This window comes from Dipteris shenzhenensis, chromosome 9 (genome assembly GCF_047967505.1).
Source record: "Dipteris shenzhenensis isolate YYH24624 ecotype China chromosome 9, Dip_SZ_1.0, whole genome shotgun sequence".
Taxonomy (NCBI): Eukaryota; Viridiplantae; Streptophyta; class Polypodiopsida; order Gleicheniales; family Dipteridaceae; genus Dipteris; species Dipteris shenzhenensis.
The window spans coordinates 46,312,832-46,327,435 of NC_141604.1; the positions used below are offsets into that span (position 1 = coordinate 46,312,832).

At 41.5% G+C, this 14,604-nt stretch overlaps 1 protein-coding gene across 1 annotated transcript in view; it reads left to right on the plus strand.

Annotated features, from left to right (window-relative positions):
- Positions 1-308: 308 nt before the first annotated feature.
- FANCM (DEAD/DEAH box RNA helicase family protein) overlaps positions 309-14,604 on the plus strand; it is a 152,100-nt gene continuing 137,804 nt past the window's right edge. The window contains exons 1-4 of the mRNA XM_087378925.1: positions 309-443; positions 526-618; positions 1,022-1,337; positions 1,426-1,569. Of these exons, the coding sequence (XP_087235051.1) occupies positions 592-618; positions 1,022-1,337; positions 1,426-1,569 (487 nt within the window). The 5' untranslated portion in view covers positions 309-443; positions 526-591. The remainder of the gene's footprint in view (positions 444-525; positions 619-1,021; positions 1,338-1,425; positions 1,570-14,604) is intronic.

Sequence of the window (14,604 nt, forward strand, 5' to 3'; positions counted from 1 at the left end):
CTTCTATTTTGGTTCACTCTTTCTCACACACACACACATACACTTTCTTTTTTTAAGAACTCTCTCTCTCTCTCTCTCACACACACACACACACACACACACTTTGCAAATCTCTTTGCATCGTCCATTCATCTTGACAATTGTTTGCATTGGCAGAACTTAAGGCAGTGCTCATACTCACTTGTTGATTTTGAGAGCTTTGTGAAGGCGACACGTGTAGAGAGAGTGGGTGGAGTTCTAGAGAGAGAGACATCACGATATATGCCAACGCTTCCCGCTTGTTTTGTTCAATTCAAAGGGAAGTGAAAACATTTTCTCATGCAATAAGCCCAATGCTAACACTCCGCATGTACCTGTCTATCGAAAGCTTTTGGTCGAGGAATTTCGATTGCACTCCCACATATTCTTGCCAGCGGCTCATGAATCAGTTGCATATAAACAAGGTCGCCCTCACCTTCAAACTTAGTCTCGCATTCTCAACTGTTTCGTTTTCCAAACTGAGCTTGCATTTATTTTCTGTACCAGCTCGGAGATAAGTTATTCTTACATCGGCAGTATCACCATCACCATGTGATTTGATTCAACTCTCTCATGGAGGCCGTGTCGGATGAAAATGATGTAATCGCACCTTTCTTTCCCGCTTTTGCATTTGTTGCGGTTTGCATTTCACTTAAGAATCTGAGACATGGGGTTCCTCCTTTAGTAATTACATCAGCTTTGGGAAGGAATGAACATCCGTCTGGCAGCTCTTTGCTGTATGTTCTTTTTTTGTAATGCATGGTGCTAGAGATGGCTATTGAAGATATCAGGTAATGGCGCGCTTGGGATATTTAACATAGTTGCTAATGTCTTTAATGCAAAATTTCTATCCCTTTTGGTGGCCCCAACTTATTCTCTTGCGTTAAGGTAGTGTAATCAGGGCCTACGCTGGCTGGAAAGTAAAATTATAGGACAACGTCCTTGGGAAAAAGCATAGGACAACGTGCTGAAATTATTAAATTGTTCTCTCGATCGACCACAGGGCTTTGATTGGGAAGCAGCTGTTGCTGCTATGGAAAATATATCCCTTTTAGCGAACAAACAAAAACATCAAGATATTGGCAATGTTCTTAAAGAATGCACTAGCCGGAATACAAAGGGAACAAAACAATTGGCAACTGCAGGGCCACCCCAGCCCAATGTCAAGATGCATCAAAAGACACTCCTCAGTTTTGTACACAGATACAATCAGCAATCTGACAGTTCAAATCCAAAAGATGATTTCGAAGATAAAGCTTTGGGTGAGGACGGGCCATGCAACATTGATCCAGCATTGGCCAAAACATGGGTTTTCCCAGGTTTTAATCTATTGATTGCAAGCCATCATGTGTTTCTCAGTCAGAAGGTTCTAGTGTGGATGCTGCTCACTCTCGTCTATTTGTGCAGTTAATGTGCCAATGCGGGACTATCAATTTTCGATAGTTCAAACGGCGCTGTTTTCAAACACCCTTGTTTCACTACCAACTGGGCTTGGGAAGACCCTGATTGCAGCAGTTGTAATGTACAATTTTTTTCGCTGGTTTTCCACAGGTGAGCCCTATAAGAATAATAGTCTAGATTTGAAACAACAATTTTTGAATGTATTCACTTGTTGCGGTATGGCTCACTGCTGGGCATCCTCCCACCTTTTTCATCTCTCCTATTCCAACCCATTGATTAATTAGTTTTGGTGCATGGAGGCTTAATCTACATATGTTTATCTATGACTTAATTTATTTGTGCTTTGACTAACCTATGTTTCACTATGGTTTTATTTATTTATGCATTAATTCACCTAAATATTTTGCCATCATATTCCACTCTTCCCTCATCCCACACCAACTAATTAATTAATAGGAGTTTTCACCAACTGGGGGGCCCTATTCACATATACTTTAGATTTTCAAAGACTGTGGCAGGTAAGTCCTAAATAATGTATCAAAGGTTCACTGATACTGGCATCCTCTCACATACTTCAGGATTTAAAAGACTTGAGACATATAACTTCCAAATAAGAAACCAGGTCCATGGGGAAAAGGGATTCAAGCAAGCCAAGCATAAGTAGCTGAATTTGTGCTTCATAAGTAATAAGCTATCAGAAATCATTATAACAGACCACTGACAGGTGACTGCTGAGAAGTCACATTACATAATATCCTAGTATGGCTATTGTGAGAAAGGAGAATGCAGTGAGAAAGTATGGCTATCACGAGAAAGGAGAATGCAGTGAGAAAACAGACGTGAGTGAGAGAGTGAATAACACTGAGAACAACAGCCCGCAGCCTACATCCATGTGATTGTATACTGACACTATTACGAACACTTCCCCTTCAGTTGAAGTTCTTGTGTCGATACGCATAGAAGTTCTCTGAACATTCCAACCTTTAAGCGTGGCAAATGCCTTGGTAAAAAGGTCTGCAAACTGACCTTTAGAACAATAGGTGGGACAGATATGTCTCTCTTTCATTCGGTGTCAGATGGAATGGCAAAATATATATGAGTATTTAATTCTTTGCTAGTGCAGTTGCGCTCATCACACCGGAGCTGCTTCTTGGGAGGTCAGTTAGAAGCCTTCTCAAGCATATTGCTTCACATCCGCATTTGAATAAAGCAATTTACTTTGCTTTTGCTGTTGACAAAGCAACTGTTGCTTATTTCTTACTTGACCCTGTTATACAATGCTGATTCAACAAGAATGTATAACTGGTATTGACTGCACCTCTGTAACTCAGCCCCAATCTACATCATTGAGGTGTGGTTTCTGATCTGTATCATTTAGATATGAAGTTGACGGTCTATTATACCCTTCAGGTGTTTGAGTTTACTCTTCACAAGTGTCCAATGATGCCACATGGACTGTGATATCTCAGTGTAAACCATCATTGGTTCCGCAGGATGTCTGTGAGCGGTTCATTGCTTGTAGGGTTGTACGCACCTGATGGCATGGCATAATGATGTCAATTATGGGGTGATTTATTGTGCTTTTGCCATGCTAAGTCTCACTTTGTATTGGGCGATTTTAATGTATGTGAATTGCCAGCATGTGCTTGTTACACCTCACTCTGTTATGGATGGGCCAAAGTGGCTCTGTCGGAATGTGTTTGACAATCAAGTTTTGGAACAAGGTGTGTCATCATGGTGACACCTGCATGAAAGAGGTATTACATATGCCTCTCAATAGTACATGGGTACAAGAGCTCGTTTGGACCGAATGCATATTTGCTGGCATGATTTGTTTCGACCAGAGATACTGTCCATGCAAGTTGAATATAATCATATTTTCTCAGATCATTTCCCATTGGTATTGGAGATGCATTGCCATTCTGTGGATGCTTACAAGCCATTATTGGGGAAGGTTAATTAGACTTTCTTGGAGCATACCATTTTTCATTAGCTTTATCTTGCAGGTGTTACAAAACTTTTGAGCCCCTGTACTCCTTGGGGTGTGTCCGCTTGGAAGTGCTATATGTTTAATATTTAAAAGCTTGCTTGCGAGTATGGGATTCACAATGCATCCTATCTTAGGGGGAAGTTGCATAACCTTGAATCGTTGTTGGTTGATTTGATCATGTGGTTCAAGAAGATGGTTCTTGCCCAGACATTAAGGTAGCTATTGATTGGTTGTCCCATCAGATTGTAGCATTACACAAGAATCAATATGTGCGATTAAACTTATGGTTCCAATGGATGCCCTAATGGATTCTAATCATCAGTCATGCATTCTTTGCTCGTTTGCAGCAATTGTTAGAATGAGGATAGGCAAGGAGTATCTACTATTGATCGTGTTTCTATTCCAGATGTGTGTAAGAAATTTTATCATGAATTTGTTGGGTCTGCTGGAAATCATATCTTCCGATGTCATTGCAGACAAAGAGTCTTTGTTTCACTTGGCTTATCACCAGATAATAGATTTTTCTGTAAACATATATTTATGAGGATGAGGTGGAAGCTGTGTGGAAGCATTTGCCAAAAGGACAAAGAGCAGGATGGGATGGGCTCCCCAATGAGGTTTTCACGAGGTATGTTGATGATTAAAGGCCCTTCTTGCTTCTATTTTACAGGAGGTATGGCATACAATATCATGCCTGCAAGTTGGAAGATTGGGTTCGTACGTTTATTGCCTAAGGTTCCATCCCCTGTTAATCTGTGTCCATGGAGACAATCACACTGATGGGGGCCATGTATAAAATATTTGCAAAGGTCTTCGCCAACTGCAACATTTTCTTCCTAGTTTGATTCATCGAAGGCAGTATGGATTTATTAAAGCTAGGAATATTTTGCATAATGTATTGAATGTACATATTGGAATTGATTTTGCAAGGGCCTGAGGCAAGAGGTGGTTATGATTCAACTGGATATTGAAAAGACCTATGATCATGTTAGTTGGTCTTTTCTTTCAAAACGTATGCAAGCTATGGGATTTGGGTCTCCGCATGTCTTCTTTGATGTATACTATTAGCCAACATGTAGTGGTCAGGCTTATGATTGATGGTGGGGTGACTGAGCCCATCCTTTGACGAGATTGGTCAAGCAGGGATGTAGCTAAACTAGCCTACAGCTTATTAGTTTAACCTTATTTCTCAGGTCATGTAACCAGAAATGACAGTAGGCAGTAGTAGATGTGTAGAATAGCATGAAAAAAATGAAATACATGTGCTGAATGACCAAAATACCTGGCATCTTAGGTAGGAACCATTGCTTGTGAGGGGCTGCACGAGCTACAGACTAGGAAAGTCATTCTCGGCTAGGAGTCAAGTCCTAGTTGAGTTCAGCTCAGTTTCAGCTAAGAGCATGGGAGCTCAGCTTGAAATGAATGCTTATTTGATTGCGAATCATGAATGAATGCTTGGACAGCAGGGCCCCCCTTTACAGGTGTGGGCCTGGCATCAATTACGAGCTTACTTATGGGATGGCCAATCTATGATGCCATGTCACAACTTATGGGTCCCCTACTAAAGTACCACTTTAAAAGGCCCACCATTCTAAAAACTAAGTAAGTCAATTTACCCTTTGTTATAGTCACCTAGGCCCAAAAGAAATTTGCCCTCAAATTTGCAATGGCTGTAACAAGGAATTACAATGATAAGAATGGAAAAGTAACTCATATCTGGTCAAAACATGTTTTGTGACACCAAGTCCAAATGACACAATCATCCCTGATACATGTTGGTCTGCAGCAACAATGATGGGAGTATAGAGACCATTGTAATAAGTGTAGGGCTGAGATTCCAGACAATCCATCCATCAGGCTGAGGCTAAAATATGTCAAGAGATCAGCTGAGCAGATGTGGATACTGCTTTACTGTTGATGATGGCTGCTAGGATGACTCATCCTTAGGTAAGCCCCTCCATTTAATGTAATATTCAGTATAAGATCTGTTTCTGAGTATCCAGTCCCTGAATCCTATAATGCTTTCAGGTATGTTCTGAATTTAACCTTGCTCATCCATTGGAGGAAGCTCCTCCAAAACTTGATTAATTGAACCCAAATACTTTTTAAAAAGGGAAATGTGAAATACATCATGTATCTTTGAGGAAGAGTGCAATTCCAGCCTATAGGCCACTTCACCAATTTTCTGCAACACTTTGTAGGGACCATAGCCTCCGATACATTCCCCCCATGCCCCTGATGCATCCAAAGCCCCAAAGAGAAGAAACCCGAAACCCAGCAATATGTATTACGCTCTGGAGTCTTCCGTGAAACCTCAAAGTTCAACCAACCTGGTCTTGAAGTTTGGAGTGCGATTCGTCCCTGGCCGTCGATGCCCTAGCAGTAATCACCCCTTCGAAGTTCGTCCCTGGCCGTCGACGTCCTAGCAGCAATCATCCGCAATGGCCTGCTGATTGGACATGATGCAATCAGAATAGTGGAAGGGACATGAATTTTGTACCCATATAGTGCCTAAAATGGGCTCATCCCTATGGAAGTATGCTTTGTACTGTTATAACAGGATTCAGCCAAGTAAAAGCAGCGCTAAAAATAGCGGAAACCCTAATCTGTCAGTGCCCTTGCGACTCAGCTCGAGAATTGCTACAGTCATATGAAAACTTCGCTTCTATTTGGGACTTCCATGGCGCAACAGTAATGGTCTACAAATGACAGTTTCGTCAAGCCCAATTTGACGAATGAAATCACATTGCTACTGGTGAGCAATCCACGGAGGTCCACGACAGAAAGCTTCATTTCATTGATTTCTTTATTCTATTGGCTGGATAAAATTGAATCTTGTATGATGTAACATTTGGGGCTTTCCTGAAATCTATGCAAATTCTTCTCTGAATTGCACATCATTTGGGGATTTTGCTGAAATCAAGCAAGATTGACCCAAATTAAGGTCTTGTACTCCGATATTGGTGCCTCTCCACTCGACGTTTTGAGAGTCATGGGCTGATTGCCCTATGCAGCTGCTCCCATGGATTTCACCGACATATCCTTCGAGGGCATTCTTGCCAAGGACTTCATCAACACCTTCATCTCGACATGCAGGAATGTGCACGCTTGTGTGGGACAGCTGCACGGGAAACATCTTCCAGCTTGGGAGATATATTTATTTTCCTACGTAAGCTTGATGTGCTTGGGTACTCTGCCTTGGGTAGTCCTCCAAAAATGCTTGTAATAATGAGTCATGTGTCATTGAGTCAATAAAGGTTCACAGCCTTGGATTGTCCTCCTAAAATGTTGTAATCTTTCCTGCTTTTTTGTGTCCATTTTGTTATGGAGTCAGGAGAGGGGGATGTACTATGGGAGCCATGTATTGGCTTTGATAGGATCTCATTTTGCTCCAGTTGTCTAGACCTTTGAGTTGTTCATGCATCCATGCATGATGAGCCTCTGAGCCATGCTCACTTGCCTCTGAGATTGTGTGGGAACCATGTTTAGTTCTGACTTGGAGGTTAGTAGTCCGTCATTGCCATGTTCTGTTCTTGGCTCCATTCTAGTAGTCTCTCACCTTGCCTTCACGGGGGGATGCTAGAACATGAAGTCAAAGTGAGTGTTTCTAGTGTGTTTGTATTGAGTTCTAGAGTAGTACCAGACTACTTTATATCCTAGTGTGCCACATGTCACTATGGGACTTATCCCATATACATAGGACACCTGGAGTGTGTGTGCCTATTTTATAACGGCATTGTACTTTCTCGTCTTGACATATCAGTCAACATCAAGCTATTTCTATCATGTGAGTACTTTGGTTATCATTGCTTCGCACTTGTATCTTCTGTACATTTCCTTTCCATTCCACTCCTGCATGCTATGTACCTTCAATAAAGTCTTGGGCATTCTAACAGACTCTTTTGCAAACTGTAACATCTCTTGCATGTCTTGCAAGAATGTCTTACAGCATCATTGTTAATCCCTTGGTATCCAACCATGACTGGAGACCGAGGTTGAAACCCATGCACAAGCATAGAAGGACTGAAACCAGTACTAGAATGCTTACTAGTGCTATAAGCAAATTCGATCATGGATAAATATTCAATCCATGGAAATACTTTCCCATTTATTACCGGGTATCTCTAATGGTTGTAATAAACCCGCGCTCCTAAGTCTTTCAACCTTAGTTGTTTGACAAACTCGGCAACCTACGACATATTGTTCAACAAACTGTCTCATCTTAGGCCAATAGAAAGTGTGTTTCACAAGGGACAAAGTCCTGTGTACCCCTGGATGCCTTGCACTAGGTGCATTATGACATTCCCTAAGAATCGTAGATCTAAGATCCCCAAAGTCCAGTACGCAAATCTTATCATTTCGGAACAGCAAGCCATTCCGAATCATCCACTAACCTCCTGCCACTGGTAGTGTTGGCCGGCACAATCCCTGAGTCTTGGTCAATCATGGAGCTCCCATCTTGGACCTTGTGCCAATATAAACTGAAATGACTATTAGTCGTGCAGAGCCCTCTCAACAAGGATTGAAATAGGTCATAAGATATCTGGGTAAATGATAAAGCATTTACCATCTTAATGCAACTCAAGCCATTTGCCACATTTATTAACGAACCCTTCCGATACCTAATCTCAGAATCAAAATCTTGCATCAACTCTGCCCATCTCGCTTTTCGGCCCCTTAATCATTGGCATCACATACTGGCCATTCTTAAACCTTTTGAATACAGTCCAGGTCAATGCTAATCCCTTCCCACGTTATTGTGTCCTAAATAAACCAAATCCGTGGTAGGCATACATTGTTAAATGATACTGTTGCAGAAATGAACATTGATTTCTTGAAATGTTTTTTTGTAAATTTTTTATATATTAAATCATAACAATAGTAGTCAAAAGTAGCTGAATGTATTGATATCGGCTCACTTTTTTTGTACACGATTTGAAAAGGAGTAACGAAAATGTATAGTTGCGGGGAAGTTGCTTCGAAAATGGAGGCTACATTCGAGGCAAAAAAAGATGCAATTAAATAAGTCTCCTCCCCGCTTCAAGTCGTAATACTTCCTAAGACTTGTTGGGTTTCCTTTTATGTTATTGTAACCCCTTGAGATCGATGTTGTTCCTAGGCATAGAATGTGCTGGCGCTCCAAGATATTTGCCTCATTTTTGCTTCGAGTCGATGCTAGTATGTCCATCTTGAAGTGGATTTCAAATGGTGCGTACCTATGTACATCATTGAGCATTTTAGCTGGTGGGTTAGTCTTGTGTTGTTGTAGTTGCTTTACAGTGTTTGTAGTTTGGCCAATGTATTTCTTTCTGTTGTCAAGACAAGTGATGCAAAAGACAAAATTCATTACCGAAGTCTCGTTTTCGGTTGTTGCGCTGCGGTCTTTCTCTACAAGGTTTGTGCATACAGTGGAGAAAAGTGTGACGTAATTTCATGGTATTCTCAAAGCAAGATAGTAGTCAATTATGTAAACTCTACTTTACCTTCAGCTTTTATTTTTGTTGGTGCCAGGAAGATAGTTTTTGCCTTCCCGTAATGCTCTTTAGCGAACTTTGGGTCCACCTATACGTCACTTTTTCAATAGCTACTGGCCACTCACCTACCTCCACATCGTATACATCTTTGAATTGTTGAAGTATGTTATCCGCTTCTTTTTTATCTAATTGGGTGAGCTCTTCGATGTCGACATTGAATACAAAGTATAGGATTAGGTGGATATTCCTTTGCCGTATTTATCAAGGAGCGTTTGCGCCATCAAACAAGTCAATTGTTTGTTGACTTATTCATTTCCATTTGAGAGATTCTATATGATGTGCTTAATTAGGCCATCTGCGAGGTTGTTGGACCCTCTTGGTTTGTCTACCAATATCTGCGTTACTCTTGTCATTAGTGGATGATATTCTTCATGAGAATTGAATCCGTAGATGTATTTTGTTGGTAGTACTCCTGCTGTAGTTCTTTGCATTTGTTTGTCCTTGAATAATATCTTGGTTGGTTTTTTCTACATCTTGGAGGTGTGGTCTTGTTCATCTATCTTCTGTATTGTCTTTCTTTTGAATTGCTGGAAGATTTGCAAAGTATTGAATGTTAAATTTGTGGAATATCGTCGAGGCACGTTTACTTTGAAGTAGCGAAGGCTGAAGCTGAAATGTAAAAGCATATAGGTTTACCTCTTTTGCGCTAGCCATTACTTCGGGATCTGCTTTTTTTTTTTTGGGTTGCTTCACTTGGCAAAATGAGAAACGAGATTTGAGTTATACTTAGATACTTTTTTTTGATTTTGTCCCATATCAGCTTTATTTTGTTATTTCTTTTGACAAAACTGCTACTTGAAACGCAAGAGTGGACGTGATGGTTGTTTTAAAGAAAATACCTTTTTATTATGGCGGTGCAATGTACAGCATGGATACAAAGTCAGTCGATTTTATGCCATGCAAGATATGAAGATTCTGACGACTAGTGACTCGAGAGAGCATCACATATGTCTATCTTGGAGCAAACGATTGTTGTATCACGATTAATGCCTTCCCTTGTAGTGTTGCACCTTGAGACTTGTGGCCAGTCATGGTGTATGCAAGCGTGATTGGGAATGTCGTTTTGTGGTACCAGCAGCAAGCCATGCTTCTAACAAGGGAATCCTGTGCGCATGTTTTCCATGCCCGAGAGTCCCAGACAAAGCTTGACAATCACGCTCCCTTATCTCCTAAATCTTTCAGCGAATCTAACTTCAACGATCACCACCAATCCTTGATGATCTCTTTGTCATACCTGGCGCAGTCACTAACACTCGTAGGGTTTCAAAGCCAATTTCGAATTTGGGACATACCTAGAGGAAAACTCGTTCAATCCATCTCTCTACAAAGATTCGTACCTCAGGAGTTGGCTCTGATACCAAATGACACGTCCTCAATGGCTCCTGAGAATCTGAACCTGCAACCTGACACAAACGGCCAACCATACCACCAGGTGGTGTCCTCAAGGGCCTCAGACTCAAATGAAACTAGGGCGATGCAAGATAGCAAGTGCACGTCCGCATACAATCGAGGATTAGACCCGCAAGAGAGAACTGCCTAGTTCCCACTCACGATACTGACAACTAAGGCCCTGAACCCCTTATATAGGCTCAAGCCCAAAAGTAGCGCGAAAAATAGCAGAAACCCTAATCTGTTGTTGCCCTTGCAACTCAGCTAGAGAATCGCCTGCACCTAGCCCTAAGCCTCCTAGGCTGCCTAAGCTAGTCTTGTGTGTCTGGCACACATCAGATATGATCCATGCACACGACATTAGCCGTGCTTGGGGTGAGGAGAGTGCCCATGGCTTTGAACAATTCTTGCCAAAACTGAACCATAAATTTAGTATCTCCATCACTTCCTATTTCTTGAGGCATGCCATGTAATTTGAATACATGCTCCATCAACTGGGCTGCCACTATAGAAGCTGAGTATTGTGTCCTTGTGGGTATAAAATGTGCTTGCTTTGTAAGCCTATCCACAACCACAAAGGTGCTATTCCACCCCTTTGCTGTCACTGGTAATCCAGTTATAAAATCTATAGAAATGTGGGTCCACTTGCTCTCAAGGATGGGAAGAGGTTGAAGCAAGCCAGCTAGTTTGAGATTTAATTCCCTATTTTGCTGACAGGGTTTGAATGCTCCTACAAATTTATATACATCTCTCCATAACACCTTCCAAATAAAACTTTGTCTGACCTTTTCATAAGTTTTAAGCAATCCTATGTGAACAGCCATTGGAGAAGAATGCATCTCCTAAAGGACCAGCAACTTATAGGCAGAATTCTCCACAAGAAAAATCCTTCCTTTGTACCACAATAAACCATTAGACAACTTGTAGTGAGGAGGGTCTTCACATGAAGGATTTTGTAGGTCCTGGAATATGACTGCAGCTTCATTATTGAGAGATACTCTTCTTGAATACCATGTATCCACTCCTTATACACCTCTGTGATAGAATTCAAAGTATCCTAGATAGAGAGTCAGCCACAATATTGTCCTTTCCTGCCTTATACTCAATATCAAAATCATAATTTTGAACCATGGAAAGCCATTTTCTTTGTTTGGGAGAAAGATTAGTTTGTGACAGGAAATAGTTGTGAGTCCTATGATCTGTCTTTACCCTGAAATGTCTGCCATAGACATAATGGTGCCACTTCTGAATGACATGGAGTATGGCCAACATCTCCTGAATCCTGATCATATATGTGGTAAGTGACCTCTTTAGCATCCAACTTTCTACTTTCAAAGGCAATAACTCCATGAGGCTGCTTAAGGAGCATCAGCTTCAATAGTGAAGGGAAGGGAAATATCAGGGCATACCAATATAGGAGCTGAGGAAAGGGCAATCTTCAATTGCTCGAAAATCCTTTCTGCATCTGATGTCCATAAATAGGAATCCTTCTTGAGTAGATCAGTGAGTGGAGCAGCAACTTTAGCAAAATGCTCAATAAATCTCCTATAAAAGGAAGCAAGACCAAGAAAACTTCTGAGCTGGATTCCATTGCTGCCCACAATGTGTTCTAAATGTTCCACCTCTCTAGCCATGTAGGTACAATTACTTCGTGGGTTCTTACAACCTCCAAGACCTGCTTCACATAAGAGAGATGGTCCTTCCTAGACTTGCTGTGATGAGTATATCATAAAAAAACACCAATACAAATTTGTAGAGGTAAGGCTCTAAGATTTTGTTTATAAGGGATTAGAAGGTGGTTGCGGCATTGGTGAGGCCAAATGCTATCACCTTGAACTGATACAATCCTCTTTCAGTTCTAAAAGCTGTCTTGGGCTCTCTCATCCTTATCTGATGATAACCCGACCTAAGGTCTATCTTGGTGAGGTATTGGGCCTAGCCACCTCCTCTCTCTCCACTTTTGCCAACCTATAGGGAGCTTTCTTGACTGGTTTAGAACCTGGTTCAAGAGTGATGGTGTGGTCAATGTCCCTTTGAGGTGGGAGATGATGGGGCAGATCAGCAAACACATCTGAATATTGCTGTAACAGCTCCTGCATGTCATGATCTTCAACCCACACATTCTTTGTGCCTTCAGATTTAGAAAGGTGAAGGGCATAGACTGCACACACATTTTTGAGGTCCCTTGCCAACTTCCTAGAAGAGATAATGGTCAACTTAGGTGGTTCATGACCCTTTGAAAGTACCTCCTTACCTTTGTGGAAGAACCTCATAAACATGCGATTGAAATCCATAGGAATCTCTCCAAGAGCTCTCAGCCATTCACATCTAAGTACAATTTCTATTGGCCCCATATCCAAATGGGCCATATCCAAAGCAAACAAGTCTCCTTGGAAGGTATAATCTGGGGACAACTGAATTTAGTTGGCTTGACAACAATATCTACTAATGGAGTGCTCCCCATTAGCTATTTGAACTTGCAGACCATGCTCAATCTGTGTAGGTGTATTCTAACTGATAGGACAGACTTAGAGTTCAGACTTAGAGTTAATGAAATTGTGGGTGCTCTCACTGTCAACCAATATGTGAACGGGTCTGCCATTGATGGCCCCTTCTAGCCATAAATGCCTCTGGAGATATGCTATAGATCGCAGATTGGGTGTCCCAGAACAGATTTTCATCATCCACACAAGAGTTGCCCTCAGGATTTCTATCATTCTCCATGTAATCATCTAGAATTTCCACATTCCATGATTGATGTGCTCTTGGGCTATTAGGCTGGCAGTCACCACTTATCTGGGTGTTTCCATGGTAGGACCACCTGGGTCAAATGGGAAACAAGTCTCCTTTTTGGAATCATGAGTGTCATCATCATCATCCTAGACATCATTAGTACAATCATGAAATTCAGAATCTGTTGCTAGAATATCAGAAGATGTATCATCATCAATCTCAAGAATCATACTCAGTTTAGCTTCTGCCTTGGCCTTACACACATCCTTATGATATGGAGTCCAATTCTCTCCACAAAGGTGGCATAAATTTATCTTTTTTCTGTCCTCAATAATAGCTTGACACAATTGCTTAACCACTCTATCCTTCTTGTCCTTTAGGGCCTCCTTAGAGCTGGACCTAGTTAAGGAATTTGCATCTCTAGACCTGAAAGGTTTGATTGCTGCCATAAATAACACTTGCTTTGGAACCACTGGGAGGTCACCCTTGCTGATAGGTCTACTGTCCATGTGCCCAATGTCCAATCCTTTCTCCTTCAAGCTATTCTGAGGCTTGTAGAGTTCTGCCAACCTCATTGCCTCTTTAAGAGTGCTAGGATTGAGGGCTGTCACATCAGCAGTTATGCTGGGATGGAGTCCGTAAATGAATTTAAGCAGCCTACTTCTTTCATCAATACCATGGACATACAACCAAAGCTTTTTAAGATAGTTCCTCACAGAGGCTTGCTGAGATAGATCATACCATTCACAAACAAGTTTATCTCTAGCAATAGAAGATACAAATGTCCGAAACATGTGCTCCTTCAATTCCTCCCAAGAGTGAATAGTGATTCCCTCATGTTATTGAGAGGAGTGTTTCATGGACTAGATGCGATTGACATGAAGAGAAACCAAAACTGTATATACAGATGCAACCGTGATATCAGCCACCCAATGATGGTGTACTGCAAACATGATCATTGGATTGGAGAACCCAGCCTTTGAGGCTGTCAAGAATCTCAAGACGGGGTATCAGCTGAAAAGCATACAATAAAGACCTAAGAGGCGTATAACGCAGCACGCTGTCCTAAGGCATATTGTCTGGCATCTGCAGGAAAATGGATAACCATACCAGCTGCATCAAGAACATCATCCACATGACAAATTCCTTTGGACCAAACAAAGTAAGAGCAGCGAGGCTCTTGCAAAGCCAATGGAAGTGAGAACGCCTTTGACCAAATGAAGGCTTTCAGCACACAATGAGTTTCCTGCAAGTTTATCCCCTGCCATTCCATTTAAGATGGGAGAGTATGTGTTTCCAATCCGAAACCATGCAAGAGACAAAAGGGCATCCTTTTACTCTGCCATTAATGTGACCCAAGAGAAACTCCCAGTAGGAGGTTGCTAGTGACCAAAAGCTGCAGAAGACAATGCAAAATCAAGTGAATCATCATGATACTCCATGGCTGGTCACCTTGCATGAATTGCAACATCATTTTCCCCTTATGAGCAAGAATATGCATATGAATATCAGGATGTTGACTCCCCATGCATTTTAGGT